The sequence below is a fragment of the Scyliorhinus canicula genome, chromosome 1 (assembly GCF_902713615.1).
Source record: "Scyliorhinus canicula chromosome 1, sScyCan1.1, whole genome shotgun sequence".
NCBI classification, from domain to species: Eukaryota; Metazoa; Chordata; class Chondrichthyes; order Carcharhiniformes; family Scyliorhinidae; genus Scyliorhinus; species Scyliorhinus canicula.
Window position 1 is genome coordinate 129,361,878 of NC_052146.1, and position 19,072 is coordinate 129,380,949.

At 48.3% G+C, this 19,072-nt stretch overlaps 1 protein-coding gene across 1 annotated transcript in view; it reads right to left on the reverse strand.

The window, feature by feature from the left end:
* The window catches only part of adprs (ADP-ribosylserine hydrolase), a 41,100-nt gene extending 22,411 nt beyond the window's left edge, over window positions 1–18,689 (reverse strand). Inside the window, exons 1-2 of the mRNA XM_038799919.1 lie at window positions 18,498–18,689; window positions 11,318–11,414 (exon numbers count right to left, since the gene is read on the reverse strand). Coding sequence (XP_038655847.1) covers window positions 11,318–11,414; window positions 18,498–18,672 — 272 coding nt within the window. The 5' untranslated portion in view covers window positions 18,673–18,689. The remainder of the gene's footprint in view (window positions 1–11,317; window positions 11,415–18,497) is intronic.
* Window positions 18,690–19,072: the final 383 nt, after the last annotated feature.

The following is a 19,072-nucleotide window of genomic DNA, read 5'->3' on the forward strand; positions in this document are numbered from 1 at the left end:
CCTCCCCCCCCGACCCTTGCTGCCCCCCCCCCTCCCCCCCCCCCCCCCCCCCCCCGGGTTGCTGCTGCCACGACCCCGAACGTCTATCTCTGATCTAAAAAGTCAAGGAAAGGTTGCCACCGCCTGGAGAATCCCTGTACCGACCCTCTCAGGGCAAATTTGATCCTTTCTAGCTGAATATAGCTAGCCATATCGTTAATCCAAGTTTCAACGCTTGGAGGCCTCGCGTCCTTCCATTGAATTAATATCCTTCGTCGAGCCACTAGGGATGCAAAGGCCAGTATTCCGGCCTCCCTAGCCTCCTGTACCCCCGGTTCTACCCCGACCCCAAAGATCGCAAGCCCCCATCCTGGTTTGACCCTGGACCCCACCACCTTCGACACCGTCCTTGCCACCCCCTTCCAGAACCCTTCCAGCACCGGACATGCCCAGAACATATGCACATGGTTCGCTGGGCTTCCCAGACATCTGACACACCTGTCCTCACCCCCAAAGAACCGGCTCATCCTTGTCCCCGTCATGTGAGCTCTATGCAGCACCTTAAATTGAATGAGGCTCAGCCTCGCACACGAGGAGGAAGAATTGACCTTCTCCAGTGCATCCGCCCACGTCCCGTCTTCTATCTGCTCTCCCAGCTCCCCTTCCCACTTGGCTTTCAGCTCCTCCCCTGATGCTTCTTCCGCCTCCTGCATTATCTTGTAGATGTCTGATATCTTCCCCCCTCCGACCCAGACCCCCGAGAGCACCCTATCACTCGCCCCCTTACTGGGGAGCGGGGGGAACCCCTCCACCTGCCGTCTAGCAAATGCCTTCACTTGTAAATATCTGAACATGTTTCCCGGGGGGAGCTCAAACTTCTCCTCCAGCCCTCCCAGGCTCGCAAACCTCCCCTCTATAAACAGGTCCTTCAGCTGCCGTATGCCCACCCTGTACCAGCTCTGAAATCCCCCGTCGATGTTCCCCGGGATGAATCTATGGTTCCCTCTTATTGGCGCCGCCAACAGACCTCCCATTTCCCCCCTATGTCGCCTCCACTGCCCCCATATCTTGAGGGTGGCCGCCACCACCGGGCTCGTGGTGTACCTCGTGGGGGGGAGCGGCCATGGTGCCGTTACTAGGGCCCCCAGGCTTGTGTTGCCACAGGACGCCCTCTCCATTCGTTTCCAAGCTGCCCCCTCCCCTTCCATCATCCACTTGCGCACCATTGACACATTTGCCGCCCAGTAGTACCCCGAAAGATTGGGTAGTGCCAGCCCTCCACTGTCCCTACTCCGCTCCAAAAAGACCCTCCTCACCCTTGGGGTGCCATGCGCCCACACGTAGCTCATGATGCTACTCGTCACCTTTTTGAAGAAGGCCCTAGGGAGGAAGATGGGCAAGCACTGAAATAAAAACAAGAACCTTGGGAGGACCGTCATTTTGATTGACTGCACCCTCCCCGCCAGCGACAACGGTACCATGTCCCACCTCTTAAATTCCTCCTCCATCTGTTCCACCAGCCTGGAAAAGTTCAACTTGTGGAGGGTCCCCCAGTTCCTTGCCACCTGCACCCCTAAGTACCTAAAGCTCTTTCCTGCTCGCTTGAAGGGGAGTCTCCCAATACCCTCTCCCTGGTCCCCCGGGTGTATCACAAAAACCTCGCTTTTGCCCAAATTTAGTTTGTACCCCGAAAAGTCCCCAAACTCTGCTAATAGTTCCATTATCTCCGGCATTCCCCCTTCTGGGTCTGCCACGTACAGCAGTAGATCATCCGCATACAGCGATACTCGATGTTCCTCCCCTCCCCTAGTCAGTCCTCTCCACCCCCCTGAACCCCTCAGTGCCATCGCCAACGGTTCAATCGCCAGTGCGAAAAGTAGGGGGGATAGGGGACATCCCTGCCTGGTCCCTCGGTGGAGCCCGAAATACTCCGACCTCCTCCCGTTTGTCACTACACTTGCCGTCGGGGCAGAGTAGAGCAGCTTCACCCACTTAATAAAGCCTTCCCCAAACCCAAACCGTTCCAACGTCTCCCACAGGTACTCCCACTCCACCCTATCGAATGCCTTCTCCGCGTCCAGCGCTACCACTATCTCAGCCTCCCCCTCCACTGCCGGCATCATAATTACATTCAGCAATCTCCGCACGTTCGTGTTGAGCTGCCGCCCCTTCACGAACCCCGTCTGGTCCTCATGGATTACCCCTGGCACACAATCCTCTATTCTAGCTGCCAGGATCTTTGCCAGCAACTTGGCATCCACGTTCAGAAGCGAGATAGGCCTGTAGGACCCGCACTGCACGGGGTCTTTATCCCGCTTCAATATCAGGGAGATCAGAGCCTGCGACATTGTCGGGGGCAGAACCCCCCCCTCTCGCGCCTCATTAAAGGCTCGTACCAGTACCGGTCCCACCAAGTCCACATTTTTCTTATAGAATTCCACCGGGAACCCATCTGGCCCCGGCGCCTTCCCCGCCTGCATCTGACCTATTCCCTTGACTAGCTCCTCTAGCCCTATTGGCGCCCCCAGCCCTTCTACCAGCCCCTCCTGGACCCTTGGGAACCTCAATTTGTTTAGGAAGTCCTCCATTCCCCCTCTCCTCGTCGGCGGCTCAGACCGATACAACTCCTTGTAAAAATCCCTGAAGACCCCGTTCACTTCTTGCCCCTTCTGCACTACCTTCCCGCCCCTCTCCTTCACTCCCCCAATCTCCCTAGCCGCATCTCGTTTGCGAAGCTGGTGTGCCAGCATCCTGCTCGCCTTTTCCCCATACTCATAAACCGCGCCCTGTGCCCTTCTCCACTGCGTCTCTGCCTTCCTGGTGGTCAGCAGGTCGAACTTGACCTGCAGGCTGCGCCGTTCTCCCAGCAGCCCCTCCTCTGGTGCCTCCGCATATCTCCTATCCACTTCCAATAGCTCCCCCACCAGCCTCTCCCTCTCCTGCCTCTCCTTTCTTTCTCTGTGCGCCCTTATGGAGATCAGCTCTCCCCTGATCACTGCCTTCAGGGCCTCCCAGACCATCCCCACCTGCACCTCACCCGTGTCATTCAAGTCCAGATAGCTCTCAATGCTCTTCCGGACCCTTTTACACACCTCGTCGTCCGCTAACAGCCCCACATCCAGCCGCCACAGCGGGCGCTGGTCCCGCGCCTCCCCCATTTCCACATCCACCCAATGTGGTGCATGATCAGAGATCGCAATGGCCGAGTACTCAGCTTCCCGTACCCTCGGGATCAGCCCCCTGCTCAACACGAAGAAATCGATTCTGGAGTACACTCTATGGACGTGGGAGAAAAAGGAATACTCCCTCGCCCTCGGCCTACCAAACCTCCATGGGTCTACTCCTCCCATCTGCTCCATGTACCCCCTCAGCACTTCTGCCGCTGCCGGCCTCCTATTGGTCCTTGAGCTCGATCTGTCTAGCCCGGGGTCCAGCACTGTGTTAAAGTCCCCCCCCATGATCAAGCCCCCTGCCTCCAGTCCCGGAATGAGGCCCAATAGGCGCCTCATAAAACCCGCGTCATCCCAGTTCGGGGCATATACGTTGACCATCACCACTTTCTCCCCCTGCAGCTTACCCTTCACCATCACATACCTACCCTCCTTATCCGCCACCACCTCCTCCGCCACGAACGACACCCTCTTTCCCACCAGAATCGCCACCCCCCGGTTCTTTGCGTCCAATCCAGAGTGGAACACCTGTCCCACCCACCCCCTTCTCAGGCGAACCTGGTCCACTACCTTCAAATGGGTCTCCTGTAACATTGCTACATCAGCCTTCAGTCCCTTCAGGTGTGAGAATACCCTTGATCTCTTGACCGGCCCATTCAACCCCCTCACGTTCCAAGTGATCAGCCGGGTCGCGGGACGACCCGCCCCCCTCCCCTGCCGATTAGCCATGTCCTGTTCCCTGCTCGCCCCGGGTCGACCCTCCCCTTCTGACCCGCTCCCCATGGCGATGTCCCCCTCCCCCCACCTCTCCAGTCCTCCACTTCTCGTTTCTGGTCTTTTCAGCAGCAACCCGGTGTCCCTCCCTAACCCCCCTCCCCCCCCAGGCTAGGACCCCTCCTAGCCGCGATGTACCCTCCATTGTACTCCCGTAAGTCAGCTGGTTCACGCTGACCCGGCTGCTCCTGCCACACTCCGACTCCCCCCGGCTCGGGGGGGGGGGGGCCTCCCCCCCCTTGCCACTCCTCCCTGGCCCCGCTCCAGCGCGGGAAAGGTCGCCATTGCTAGCCACGCCCCGCACTCCTCCCCTCCCCCCTCCTCTGCCCCGCGCGCGGGAAAACAGAGGAAAGCCCGCGCTTTCGCCCTGCCACACCCCACCCCGCCATCTTCAGTTCCACCCCCGTCCCCGTCCATGCCTGTAAAGAACCCCCCCTAGGAGCCCATATCCCCGATCTGCTCTCCCCCCCGTCCCGCCTCCCCAACTTAACATTATAAATAACAGATAAATAACAAATAACAATGTACTTAACAGTCGCCCTCTACCAAACAGCATAAATAACCATAAATAACCATGAATAACCACAATAACAATAACTAAGGGAAGTTGGCAAAGGGGGAAAAAACATCAGAAGAAAAACCACAGCAAGAGTTCAAAATCCAAACAAAGAATTCAGCTGAAAGTACCCGAGCGGCCAAGGCGGCCAAGTATCCCCTGGGTCTAATTCGAGTCCAGTTTCTCTTCCTGTACAAAGGCCCACGCCTCCTCTGGGGACTCAAAATAGTGGTGTTGGTTCCTGTAGGTGACCCACAAGCGCGCTGGCTGCAGCATTCCGAACCTGATCCGTTTTGCATGTAGCACCGCCTTCGTCCGGTTGTACCGGGCCCGCCGCTTTGCCACCTCCGCACTCCAGTCCTGGTAGACCCTCACCGTCGAATTCTCCCACTTGCTGCTCCTTTCCCTCTTGGCCCACTCCAGCACTCTTTCACGGTCGCTGAGTCGCTGGAACCGCACCAGCACCGCCCTCGGGGGCTCATTTGCTCTTGGCCTCCTAGCCATGACCCTGTAGGCCTCTTCCAGCTCCAGGGGCGAAGGGACGGCCCCTGCCCCCATCAGGGAGCTCAGCATTTCTGCTACATATCCCGGGAGGTCTGACCCCTCCAGGCCTTCTGCCAGGCCCAAGATCCTCAGGTTCTTCCGCCTCATTCGGGTATCCAGCTCCTCAAAACGGCTCTGCCATTTCAGGTGGAGTGCCTCGTGCACCTCTACCTTTCCCACGAGGACCGTGGCCTCCTCCTCCCTCGCAGTCATCTCCTGTTGCAGCTCCCGAATCGACGCCTCTTGGGTCGCCTGGGCTCCCATCAGCCTGGTGGTCGTCGCATTCATTGACTCCAAGAGCTCCATTTTCAGCTCCGTAAAGAAGCGCAGGAGAGCGGCCTGCTGCTCCTCCGCCCATTTCCTCCATTCCTCGGGTGCACCACCGGCCGCCATTTTGGTCTTCTTCCCCCGCTTTTTTTTTGGGAGCTGCTGTTGCTCTCTTTACCACCCCACTCCGGGTACCGACCATAAAGTTGGTCTGGTTCTCTTCAGGGAGCCTTCCCCCACCGGGATTTGTCCTTACAGCGCCGTTGGGGCCCTCCAATCGGCCCGAAAACACCTTTGTAGCAGGAGCAGCCAAACGTGCGACTTAGCTGGTCATAGCCGCAACCGGAAGTCGTCCTCGAAGAATTCTAATAAATTAGTTAAACATGACCTGCCTTTCATGAACCCATGCTGCGTCTGCCCAAAGAGACAATTTCTATCATTACATCACTTCAATCAATCAGAACTGTAATCTGCATCTTGCTAAACAAAAGGCCCCAATTTTTCAAGTCTGCCTTCATATTATTATTTTCTCATGCCAGGCAGCAACCTAGTGAATCTACATTGGGGGTGGGGAAAGATTCTGCATGTGCATGGGGGTGGGGCACCTCGATCTCAGGATTCCCGGCGTTACCAGTTTTTCCAAGCCATGCCCCATCGTGATGGCATGGGCCACACCTGAAGATATTTTCTGCAAACATGTAACACATTACCCATTTCTCAGTCCTCTGACATTTATCCACACTCAAAGCCTGGAAATATTATTTCCTCCCTCGTTTACCTCAGCATCATAAAATATATCCTGTTGGGCCTTAGCACTGTAATCTTCTCTAGATGAACCTGTTGATCCAAAATTCCTTTTATCCATATCACTAATGATAAATGCAAGTACTTATTAAATATTTCTGCCATTTTCTGATCAACAAATTTGCAAGCCTCCCCCTTTCCCGAATCCCAGCTCAGTACTGGTCATTCCATTCTTTTTATTGACATAAATTGTAAAATTCTCTCGTGTTCTTTTTAATATTTCTTGAAATCTATTAGCTTTTTTTATCCTCTATATTTTGCTTTTGTTTTTTCATTATTCTTATTGCCCCTCTAGATTCACCTCAATTAAAATTTGTTTGGAACCTCTAGCTATCGCATTGCAGTTTTCTTTTAAATTGAGAATTTAAACTTTATTCTGCACCTTTACAATCTGTTTTAATATAAATACTCCATTGTTGCTCTACAATCCCAAGTGCCAATCTTGCCTTTCTGCACCTTTACAATCTGTGTTGTTTAATATAAATACTCCATTGTTGCTCTACAACCCCGGGTGCCAATCTTGCCTTTCTGCACCGTTACAATCTGTTTCGTTTAATATAAATACTCCATTGTTGCTCTACAATCCTGAGTGACAGTCTTGCTTTCCATCTCATTGAAAGCATCTTTCTAATATGTGAACGTGTCTCAATATAATTTGGTGTTGTAGTTTTTGTACCAGCTTTCCCTTTCTAAGTGAATCTTAAACATCATTGGACCCTGGCCACACACTAGTTTCTAATGTAACCTCCCATTTAACTATTATAACACAATGTAAATGTAACTCAATCATTTAAGAATAGATCCCCTGTTGGTTCCAGAATTAGCACCACTGCCCACTTTCTGACACCATTATCTGACATTATACAGATTTCCATAATCTTTCAACGATATTCTTGCACTTCCCCGAGATTACTACATGTGAAATCCTGCTCCTGAGCAGTTCCATAATATAAATGGGGACAAATAATGCTTCTCCTAATTGTGTTTGAGTACGCAGACAATTTAAAGTACATGATCCCATTAATCTTTGTATAACCGTACATGTACAGCAATTTAAAGTCTTTGACTTGTGCACAACAACCAATGCAATAATGTTCGTGTCTACATAATTTAAATGAAACAATGGCTGCATTGACTTGGTGTGCCCAAGTTTCTTGTCACTTAATTCTCCACCACTCTAACTCCGATTGTCCTGAACATTGTGTTACACTGTTCCGATGAAGCTCAATGAAAACTTGAGGAACAGGCTCATTGTTCGACTTGGCACCCACAGCCTTCTAGATTCAATACAGAGTTCAACAATTTTAGATCACATCCTCGCCCTCCATCTTGCTCTGTTTTTTGCTGGAATGGTCATGTCTCATTTCTTTTTTTATCCCTTTGTGGTGCATTCAGACAGTGGTGCATTCAAACAGTTGCCATGTAGCTGTTCACACCTCATCAGCACATCTCTATTTCTTTCCTATACACGTTTGCAGTCACTTGGTATCATGTCACCGTTTGTCATTTAATCTCCCCGCTCTCCACTTTACCACAGACCTTTCCTTTTGTTCTTCTTGGCCCCTGCCCCAGCTCAAAACGTATTACACATCTATCTTCAGTTCTGATGAAAGGTCCTGGACCTAAAACATTAATTGTTTTTTTCCCACAGATGCAGGCTGGCCTGCTGAGTATTTCTGGCATTTTCTATTTTTATTGCAGATTTCCAGCAATCCACAGTATTTTGTTTTTGTATTGGTGATGTCTATTTTTGCCCAATTAAATGCAGTGCAAATTGTACTTACTAGAAACCAGGTTTACCCTGCACAAATTTATTTCTCATGGGACGATTCTAGTTTGCAAATTCTTCATCACATCTCTCCCTCAGATTGCTTACAGGAACAACTTACATCATTGAGCCCAGGAAGATAACTAAGGCAGACCTGAATCAGCAACAACAACCAGGAAGAACAAGTGGATCAGGGTGATTAATGTCGTTTTGAAGGGGGGGGGACGAGGGCGAGAGTGCCTTTGAAAAGAGAATAACTGAAGACTCAAGCCAGCATAGAATGTGGGGTGGGAACGGAGAGAGCAAGAGCCTGGAATTGTTTCCATCCTCCAAGATTATCCTGGAATAACAGCCATTTTTGGCTAAGAACAGCAAACTCTAACACTAAATCTAATGGTTGATGAATAAACCACAAGCTCTGACTTGAGACTTGCAGTTATTTAGCACCTTGCGTAACCTCAGGGTATCCCAAAACACTGGAGAGTTTTGCCAAAGGTGTATGTTGAGAAAAGTGGGACCGAAGGTGGGCTGAATAACAAGTCGCAGAGATGAGAAATAAATCAGCTGCATTTCAACAGTGCTCAGGCATTAGTGGGAGGAATTTTATGTGCAAAATGAATTTAAGTGAGGGCTGCAAGATCAGACAGGAGGCAAGGAGAATGAGTGAAGATGGAAATCAGAGAATAGAGAAATGCTTAATTGAAGAAAGAAAAAAATAGTACCGTATTTCAGTAAGGAAGCCAATTTAAATCTTGGGTCGGGCAGCACGGTGGCGCAGTGGTTAGCACTGCAGTCTCACGGCGCCGAGGTCCCAGGTTCGATCCCAGCTCTGGGTCACTGTCCGTGTGGAGTTTGCACATTCTCCCCGTGTTTGTGTGGGTTTCACCCCCACAACCCAAAGATGTGCAAGGTAGTTGGATTGAACACGCTAAATTGCCCCTTAATTGGAAAAAATTAATTGGGTACTCTAAATTTATTAAAAAACTAAATAAATAAATTTATATCTTGGGGAGGAGACAATCAACAGAAATGTAAAGGTACCAGAACAGCGCAGTAATCATTTGAGGATGTTATTGCACCCACTTAAAAATAAAATCACCATTTTAGAAAAACCTCACTAAAACCATAAATAGTTAAAAAAGATTTCTACCACACAAACCAGAAACGGAACGCTGGCTTTGTCCTACACTCCTCAAAATGACCTGTATATGTCAGTTATTACGTTACCCTTGCTAGTGTGATATAAATCACCAATTGTCTCCTGTGCAACATGCTCCAGGTATAGTACTTAATCACTGCCAATAATAGAACACTAGAACCTAGTTCTAGCTGGGTAAAAAGTAGGCTATACTGTAGTCAGGAGTCTTTTACAGAAAGAGAATTTTACATGGTTTCACTATGAAGGAGCCAAAAGCAAAGCATATGCACAGACTCAGCATCCAATTGCATTTTCATCTCCTGATTATTCTCAATGCAAAACCAAGTATGGTCAATCCACCTAACCTGCACATCTGTGACTACAGGAGGAAACCAAAGCACCTGGAGGGTGCCCAAGCGACACAGGGAGAATGCGCAAGCTTTATAGTCACCCAAGATCGGAATCGTACCTGGGTCCCTGGTGCTGTGATGCAGCAGTGCTAACCACTGCAGCATCCTGCCGCCCCTGTTGTGGCAACCTGTGTACAAATCAGCTGCAGTGTTCTCTATGTTGTGAGTGATTACACTTAACGCACTTGATTAGCTGTGAAGTAATTTGGCACATGGAGGTTGTGAAAGGCACTAAATGCAAGTGTTTCTTGATATACTGGGAGATACAGTGTCTATCATACCGACCTAGTCTGTGGTTACCATTTTTTATTTATTCTTTCATGGAATGAAACGTTGGCAAGGCCAACATTTGTTGTCCATCTCCAAATTTCCCTTAAACTGAGTGGCTTGCTAGGCCATTTAATAATAATAATAATCTTTATTGTCACAAGTAGGCTCACATTAACACTTCAATGAAGTTACTGTGAAAAATCCCCCACTCGCCACACTACGGCACCTGTTCAGGTACATGGAGGGAGAATTCAGAATGTCTAATTCACCTAACAACAGTGAGGCCATCCTTTTCCAACAGAAATCAGTATTCCAGATACCAAAAATCAGTATTTTGGCAGTAAAATCAGTATTTTTGTTTCAAAGAAAAAATGTCCACCAATCTGAAGTACAGCTTTCCACCTTTATTGCACAAATCAAAGATAAATGGAAAATGCAAATCCAAAGCATTTACATACATGTACAGGCACCTCAATGAGAGACCGTGTGAAGCATCACATGACACGCATGCACTGTATAGTGTGAGGAGAGGAGGTGGGGCTCCTGCACAAAGTCCTGTCTTCCAGCAGCCGTTGCAAAGGAAACCAATCTAAGTGTTTCGGGAGGAATGCATTCACTGTGGCTTGCCAAATCAGCTTCGCTACCCCCCGAACCCCCACCCCACCAGCCAGCCCTTTACAGCAAGCTGCCTCTTAATACTTTTTTCTTCCTTCCCAAAAAAACTCCTCTCCCTTAAATATTTTCCTTCAGTACTGTTTCAGGTTGGAATTGACCGGTTTCAGGTTGGAATTGACCGAGGGCTACAGAGGATTGCGTATTTCAACACGAGAAATCGTATTGCTGTATTTGAGCGGATTTTCCGTATTTCATCGTGATAAATGAAGAAAGCAGCAGATCACAGTACTAAATAAAAGCAAATTACTGTGGATGCTGGAATCTGAAACGAAAGAGAAAATGCTGCAAAATCTCAGCAAGATCCCCTCCCCCTACACCTACACTTCATCCTCTGATGTTAGTTTCCCTGCTGTTTGACCTTTCACATCTTTTGTTCTCTCTGGGGACTGCCATTAGCACTCTCTCCCCTTGGTTTCTCTGGCCATTAGTACCAAGTTTCCCTGGGTTTCTGTGGCTATGACTCATCTTTCACTCATCTTCTCACTCCACAAAGTATAAATATTTCCCACTTTCTCTGTCTGTCAGCTTTGACAAAGAGTCATCGGACTCTAAATGTTTGCTCTTCTCGCGCCCTACAGATGCTGCCAGCTTGCTGAGATTTTCCAGCATTTTCTCTTTCGTTTCAGATCACAGTACTAACTGTACTAACTTTGCAACAGAACTATAAATGTTTTTTGTGACATGGAAGCATAGTTATTACAAATAGATGCAATGTGAAAAGACAAAAACTACTTTCCTCAGATGTGTTCCGTTCCATTACAGATAACAGTATATAAATTTCAAAGATCAACTATAACAGACTGAATTGGCAATAGATTTTACAAAACACTGATGGGCATATTAGTTAAGCGTTTAGCATATTTACATGACTTTTGGGTTAAGTCAGAACATCATGCCATATGACAACTTAACAAGATGGTTGCAGTACAGTATTTTATTCCTTTGGATGCAGTAATGTGTTACCTTTTAGCCATATCCACTTCATCAAAGTCTTGTTTGGTTATCAGAGACTGTGCCACACACCTCATCATTGCAGTATCATCTGAATACACTAAAGAACCTGAAAAATAAATTCAATGTCTAAAAACTTGCTGCGAGAAACTAAAAGATACAGAAAACACTTGAATAGAACAATAACATGAATAAAACACAAGCCTCACAGTACAGTGCCAGTTAGTGCATGACCATAAGTCAAAACATCCACATCGAGATAAATAGCAACTGGGACCCGAAGCATTCTTGCAGGCCGACAAGTACAGGTACAAAGGCAAGAGGCCATCCCATTATTTAGTTTATAAAAGCCACACAATAGAGTTTTACAGCACAAAGAGGCCCTTTGGCTCATTGTGTCTGTGCCGGCCATCAAGCACCTATCTATTCTAATCCCATTTTTCAGTAAAATATTGAACTGTCAAGGAAGCAGAATGGTCACTAACCCGAAATGATAACTCTGCTTCTTTCTCCATACAGATGCCGCCTGACCTACTAAGTGTTTGCAGCATTTTGTGTTTCTATTTTAAACCTTTTCAACTCGCCTACTTTGTACGGATAACACATACATGGCGGCGGCGCAGCACAGCACAAAGGTGGAAAAACAGCAAAGCTAAACTTCTTGATGTCGAGGAGCTAAACATTTGAGATCAGCCTCTTGTAGCCACAGTATTAATGCAGTTTCTGGTCAATGGTGAACTCCAGGATGTTGTTGGTAAGGGATTCAATGGCGATTGTTAATGAAGCAGCACAGAATGGTTGGGTATAAGGTACTGCCTAGAGGAACTCCTGCAGCAATGTCCTAAAGATGAGATAATCTGTCTTCAACAAGCACAAACCAGTTACATTTGTGCTAGGCATGATGCCGGTCAGTTGCAAGTTTGCCTCTTGATTCCCACTGAAATTTTACTTATTTTTATTAAATTTTTCCAATGAAGGGGCAATTTAGCGTGTCCAATCCACCTGCCCTGCACATCTTTGGATTGTCAGGGTGAGACCCATGCAGACACAGGGAAAATGCACAAACTCCACACGGACAATGACCCGGGGCAGGGATCAAACCCAGTCCTCGGTGCAGTGAGGCAACAGTGCTAATCACTGGGATACTGTGCCGCCCCATTTCAATTTTGCTTGGTCAAATGTAGCTCTGCTGTCTAGGGCCGTCAGTCTCACTTCACCTCTGCAATTCAGTTCTTCTGTCTATATTGGGAGCAAGGCTGGAACAAGGGATCCTGAAAAAAATCACTGGGTGGCATGGTGGCAGTGGAGCTGCCTCACAGCTCCAGGGACCCAGGTTCAATTCCGGTCTCAGATAACTGGCTGTGTGGAGTTTGCACTTTCTCCCCATGTCTGCTTGGGTTTCCTCTGGTTTCCTCAAAGATGTGCTAAATTGCCCTTAGTGTCCCAAAGGTTAGGTGGGGTTACTGGCTTTCGGGGATAGGGTGGAGGCATGGAGTTAAGTAACGTGCTCTTTCCTATGGCCGTGCAGATTTGATGGGCCAATGGCCTTCTTCTGCATAGCAAATTCTATGAAATGATCTAAGAAATCCCAAAACAGGAAAAGGAATTTGTGAGTAGGTTATACATAGACATACATAGAAAATAGAAACAGGAAGAAGCCATTTAATGCTTCGAGCCTGATCTGCTATTCATTCTGATCATGCTTACACAGCAGCTATGCTAACTGCCATGCAAGAGCAAAGTTGAAAACACCTTCTGTCATTTTGCTGATAATGAAGTAGGCTGATGGGATGATAATTGGTTGATTGGCTGTGTGTTGCTTTTTGTGGTTAAGACAGACCTCAGCAATTTCCCACCGTCAGGTCTTGTAGCCATTTGGCTAGCTCGGAGCACAGTTCTTCAACATTACAGCCAATATGGCATCAGGGTCTAAAGCCTTTGTTACAACCAGTGCTCTCAACCATTTCTTTACATCACATTCTGTAACTTGGATTGCCCGAGGAGGGGTAACTGTAATTATGGGAACCTCAGAAAGAGGCTGAGATGAAGCACCCAATTGACACTTCTGGTTGAAGGTCGTTTAAACTTTCAGCTTTTCCTTTTGCACTCTTATGTACTGGGCTCCACCATCAAGTCTGGGATGTTGACAGAGCTTCCTTCTCTGTCAGTTGGTTGTGAACAATTAAATGCTCATAACCAATGATCTGTCTAAGCTGCGTGGCCGCACAACAGTCTATGCACAAGTCAGTCCATTTATGTTACCATGCGCCTAAATAACCTGCTGCGCTCCTACAAAAAACAGAGCTTATCATTCAATTAGGCAAGAAGGCCTTTGACAAGGTGCTGCATAGGTGATTGTTAAATAAGTGAAGAGCCCATGGTGTTAAGGGTAAGATCCTGGCATGGATAGAGGATTGGCTGACTAGCAGAAGGCAGAGAGTGGGGATAAAGGGGTCTTTTTCAGAATGGCAGCCAATGACTAGTGGTGTGCCTCAGGGGTTTGTGCTGGGACTACAACTTTTCACAATATATATTAATGATCTGGAAGAAGGAACTGAAGGCACTGCTGCTAAGTTTGCAGATGATTAAAAGATCTGTAGAGGGACAGGTAGTATTGAGGAAGCAAGGAGGCTGCAGAAGGATTAGGGCAGGCTAGGAGAGTTGGCAATGAAGTGGCAAATGAAATACAAAGTGGAAAAGTGTGAGGTTATGCACTTTGGAAGGAGGAATTTAGGCACAGACTATTATTTTCTAAATGGGGAAATGCTTTGGAAATCAGAAGCACAAAGGGACTAGGGGCTTGTTTAGCACCGTGGGCTAAGTAGCTGGCTTGTAATGTGGAACAATGCCAGCAGCGCGGGTTCAATTCCCGTACCGGCCGCCCCGAACACGTGCCTGAATGTGGCGACTAGGGGCTTTTCACAGTAATTTCATTGAAGCCTACTTGTGACAAGAAGCAATTATTATTATTACTACTTGGAAGTCCTTGTTCACGACTCACTTAAGGTTAACGTGCAGGATTAGTCGGCAGTTAAGAAGACAAATGCAATGTTAGCATTCATGTCAAGAGGGCTAGAATACAAGACTAGGGATGTACTTCTGAGGCTGTATAAGGCTCTGGTCAGACCCCATTTGGAGTAATGTGAGAGCAGTTTTTGGCCTCGTATCGAAGGATGTGCTGGCCTTGGAAAGGGTCCAGAGGAGGTTCACAAGAATGATCTCTGGAATGATCAGCTTGTTGTATGAGGAACGTTTGAGGACTCTGGGTCTGTACTCGTTGAGAGTTTTAAAAGGTCGAGGGGGGAATCTTATTGAAACTTGCAGGATACTGAGTGGCCTGGATAGCGTGGACATGGAGAGGATGTTTCTACTTGTAAGAAAAACTAGAAGCAGAGGACACAATCTCGGATTAAAGGGTTGATCCTTTAAAACAGAGATGAGGAGCAATTTCTTCAGCCAGAGGGTGGTGAATCTGTGGAACACTTTGCTGCAGAAGGCTGCGGAGGCCAAATCACTGAGTGTCTTTAAGACAGAGATGAATAGGTTCTTGATTAATAAGGGGATCGGGGTTATGGGGAGAAGGCAGGAGGTGGTAATCAGAAAAATATCAGCCATGATTGAATGACAGAGCAGGCTCAATGGGCCAAGTGGCCTAATTCTGCTCCTATGTCTTATGGTTTTATAGGCAGTTTACAGTGTTCTGGACTCAATACCAAGTTCAGACCATAACTTCTTGAGCCCACAATTTCAACCATCATTGTTAGTCATTCTACTATTCCTATTTACATCTCCTCCAGGCCCACTGTTTCTTTACTTATTCCTTTATCACCTTTGCCATGCACCATCATCCTTTTTCTTTCTGCCTTCCAACCTACCAAAAGACCTTGGTCTGGATTCTCCGATTTTGAGATTAAGTGCTGACACCGTCAAGGGAGCGGTGGCATTTTACGACCGGAAAACAGCGCAAAACGGCCACCGATATTCCATCTGGTGGGGGGCTAGCAGGCACGCAGCGTAGAGCCCCCAACTGTGGATACAGCCAGAGAATTGCTGGTTCCACGGCTACGCATGGAGAGGGCTTGCAGCAGCTGCGCCGTGCAACATGGTGCCAGCTGCGTGCGGACTCAGCCTGCAAAACAGTGACCCACTTTAGCCAGGTTCGCCACCACCGGACCACCACCCACCAGTGCCCCTGCCAAAGGCCCAACTGCCCACGGATTAGCTCCCCCTCCCAACTGTGGTGGTGCAGAACTTAGTCTGCTGCCGCCACGTCGAGCTCCCGAAAATAAATACCACACGTGACCAACACCGTCAGCAACTCAGCACAACAGGAGCGGAGCATCGGGGGAGGGCCTCAGACAACATCCTCAGGCCGTGCCGACAGCGCGCGGCGTACTCAGAGTATGCCGTTTTGGAGGGGCGAAGCATCGCAAAAGCAGCATCGCCACTGATTTCTTTGATTTGATTTACTATTGTCACATGTATTAGCATACAGTGAAAAGTATTGTTTTTTGCATGCTATACAGACAACGCATACCCTACACAGGGAAGGAAGAAGAGACTGCAGAATATAATGTTACAGTTATAGCTAGGGTGTAGAGAAAAGATCAACTTAATACGAGGTAGGTCCAGGGAAGAAACTGTTTTAGAGTCGGTTGGTACGTGACCTCAAACTTTGGTATCTTTTTCCTGACGGAAGAAGGTGAAAGAGAGTATGTCCGTGGTGCGTGGGGTCCTTAATTATGCTGGCTGTCTTTCCGAGGCAGCGGGAATTATAGATAGAGTCAATGGATGGGAGGCTGGTTTGTGTGATGGACTGGGCTACATTCACGACCTTTTGTAGTTTCCTGCGGTCTTGGACAGAGCAGGTTCCATACCAAGCTGTGATAAAACCAGAAAGAATGCTTTCTATGGTGCATCTGTAGAAGTTGGTGAGGGTTGTAGCTGACATGCCAAATTTCCTTAGTCTTCTGAGAAAGTAGAGTCGTTGGTGTGCTTTCTTAGCTATAGTGTCGGCATGGGGGGGGGGGGGGAAAGAGACCAGGACAGGCTGTTGGTGATCTGTACACCTATAAACTCGAAGCTCTCGACCCTTTCTACTTCGTTCCCATTGATGTAGACAGGGGCATGTACTCCACTACGCTTCCTGAAGTCGATGACAACCTCCTTCGTTTTGTTGACATTGAGGGAGAGATTATTGTCGTTGCACCAGTTCACCAGATTCTCTACCTCATTCCTATACTCTGTCTCGTCATTGTTTGAAATCCGACCCACTACGGTGTTGTCATCAGCAAATTTGAAAATCGAGTTGGATGGGAATTTGGCCACACGGTCATAGGTGTATAAGGAGTATAGTAGGGGGCTGAGGACACAGCGTTGTGGGGCACCGGTGTTGAGGATGATCGTGGAGGAGGTGTTGTTGCCTATCTTTACTGATTGTGGCCTGTGGGTTAGAAAGTTCAGGATCCAGTTGCAGAGGGAGCAGCCGAGGCAAAGGCCACGGAGTTTGGAGATGAGTTTCATAGGAATGATGGTGTTGAAGGCTGAGCTGTAGTCGATAAATAGGAGCCTGACATAGGTGTCTTTGTTATCTAGGTGTGCCAGGGTAGAGTGCAGTGCCACAGAGATGGCGTCTGCTGTGGACCTGTTGCAACAGTAGGGGAACTGTAGTGGATCAAGGCAATCTGGGAGGCTGGAGTTGATTTGTGCCATGACTAACCTTTCAAAGCACTTCATGAAGGTGGATGTCAGAGCCACTGGACGATAGTCATTGAGGCACGCTGCTTGACTTTTTTTTGGTACAGTGATGATGGTCGTCTTCTTGAAGCAGATAGGGACCTCAGATTGTTGTACAGAGAGGTTGAAGATGTCTGCGAATACCCCCGCCAGCTGATTCGCGCAAGACCTGAGTGCTCGTCCGGGTACCCCATCTGAGCCAGTGGCTTTCCGTGGGTTGACCGAGAAGGCTGCTCTGATGTCTGCAGTGGTGATCTCAGTGGTGAAAGATTTCGGCACCAACGTGGATTTTCTAGCCGATTGCCGAACACAATTTTGCCGTCGGTGACTGGGGAATCCCGCCACTTTTGTTATTTTTCCCTTCCAGGCCTCTTTGTTTAAACCCTGTTTCACCACAACCTTTTCCAGTTCTGATAAAAGGTCATCAACCTTAAATGCGGTTAATTTCTCACTCTACAGATGTTAGCTGGAGTATTTCCAGCATCTGTGGTAGTTTGCCTTTGTATTGGCTATTACCATTGAAATTAAAATACAGCCTCAAGGACATGTCCTCACATTGCTTTTAAATGGTGCTCAGTTCCCAATGCACTATTGATTTTGTCACACCTGTAACATGGATAAGCCATTTTTTTTAATGGATTAAAGCTACCCTTACATAGAGACTAGAAGCAAGTGTCCACATAGAACTTACAGTGCAGAAAACCGCTATTCAGCCCACAGAGTCTGCACCGACCCACTTAAGCCCTCACTTCCATCCTATCCCCGTAACCCAATAACCCCATCAAACCTTATTGGTCACTAAGGGCAATTTATCATGGCCAATGCACCTAACCCACACGTGTTTGGACTGTGGGAAGAAACCGGAGCACCTGGTGGAAACTCACGCAGACATGGGGAGAACGTAGAGACTCCACACAGACAGTGACCCAGCAGGGAATCGAACCTGGGACCCTGGCGCTGTGAAGCCACACTGCTAGCCACTTGTGCTACCGTGCTGCCCGGTATTTTGCACACATTCGCAGCTTTCCTATTAACAAGTCAAATTTTTAACATCAGATACAAAGAATATTCATTGACATTTATTAAATTTATGGTCTTTTCCAAATCCTAAAACAGAAAGATGGACTTGTCTGATAAAAAAAATTATACTATCCCTCACAGAAGTAGTCAGAAAACAAGGGATTGCCTGAGAGGGTTACGGCCAAGCTGCATTTTCAAAACTCTCAATAATTGGACCTACATATTTTAGCATCAGGTGTGGAAGTAGAAGTGTTTGTTCTGAGCAAAGGTCACAAACATCAGTGCAACTGGAAAAGCACCGAGACTCACAGGAGGTGGGAGTCTTCCAGGGCACTGAATGCTGAGAAGAGCTTGAACCAGTCACACAGCCTTAAAACATGCATCTCCTCGGGGTTCTGTACACACTGACCCATCAATACTCGGTGGGTATCATTACCTTCCTCCTGCCTCTGTTCCTCCAGCGCGCGCACCGCTTCAATCACATCGTGCACTCCAACCAGCTCCTTCCCCTCGAACTCCCCGCCAATGCAATCCCCCAACAACGCCCCGGTCATGGCCCCACAGAACCGGGACAGGCCGGGCGGACTCAAGACCTTGCTCACCGCCGACATCTTGGCTCGAGCGGGTGGGTGGGGGGGAGGTGGGAGAGTAGATTGACGGCTGGGCTGTCCAATTACAAACCAACGCAGCGACGTCACCACAAAGCCGTAACCAATCATTAAATGAGCCTGGAGGCGGGTGGCGTATTATCCAATCGGATCTGCGGGATGGGCGACCAAGCTGACCAATCCCGATGCGGTGAGGGAGGGGGCGGGAATCGACTGTTGAGGCGATTTGAATGGGAGTCGGTTAGTGCTGTCGTGGCTGAGCCTCTTGTCAGGCGCCTCCTGGGGGTGTGAGTTAAATGGCCAAATTTGCATGTTTAACTCATTAGGGATTTTTTACAAAACCAGGTTAAAGTCCAACAGGTTTGTTTGAAATCTCTAGCTTTCGAAGCACTGCTCCTTTCTC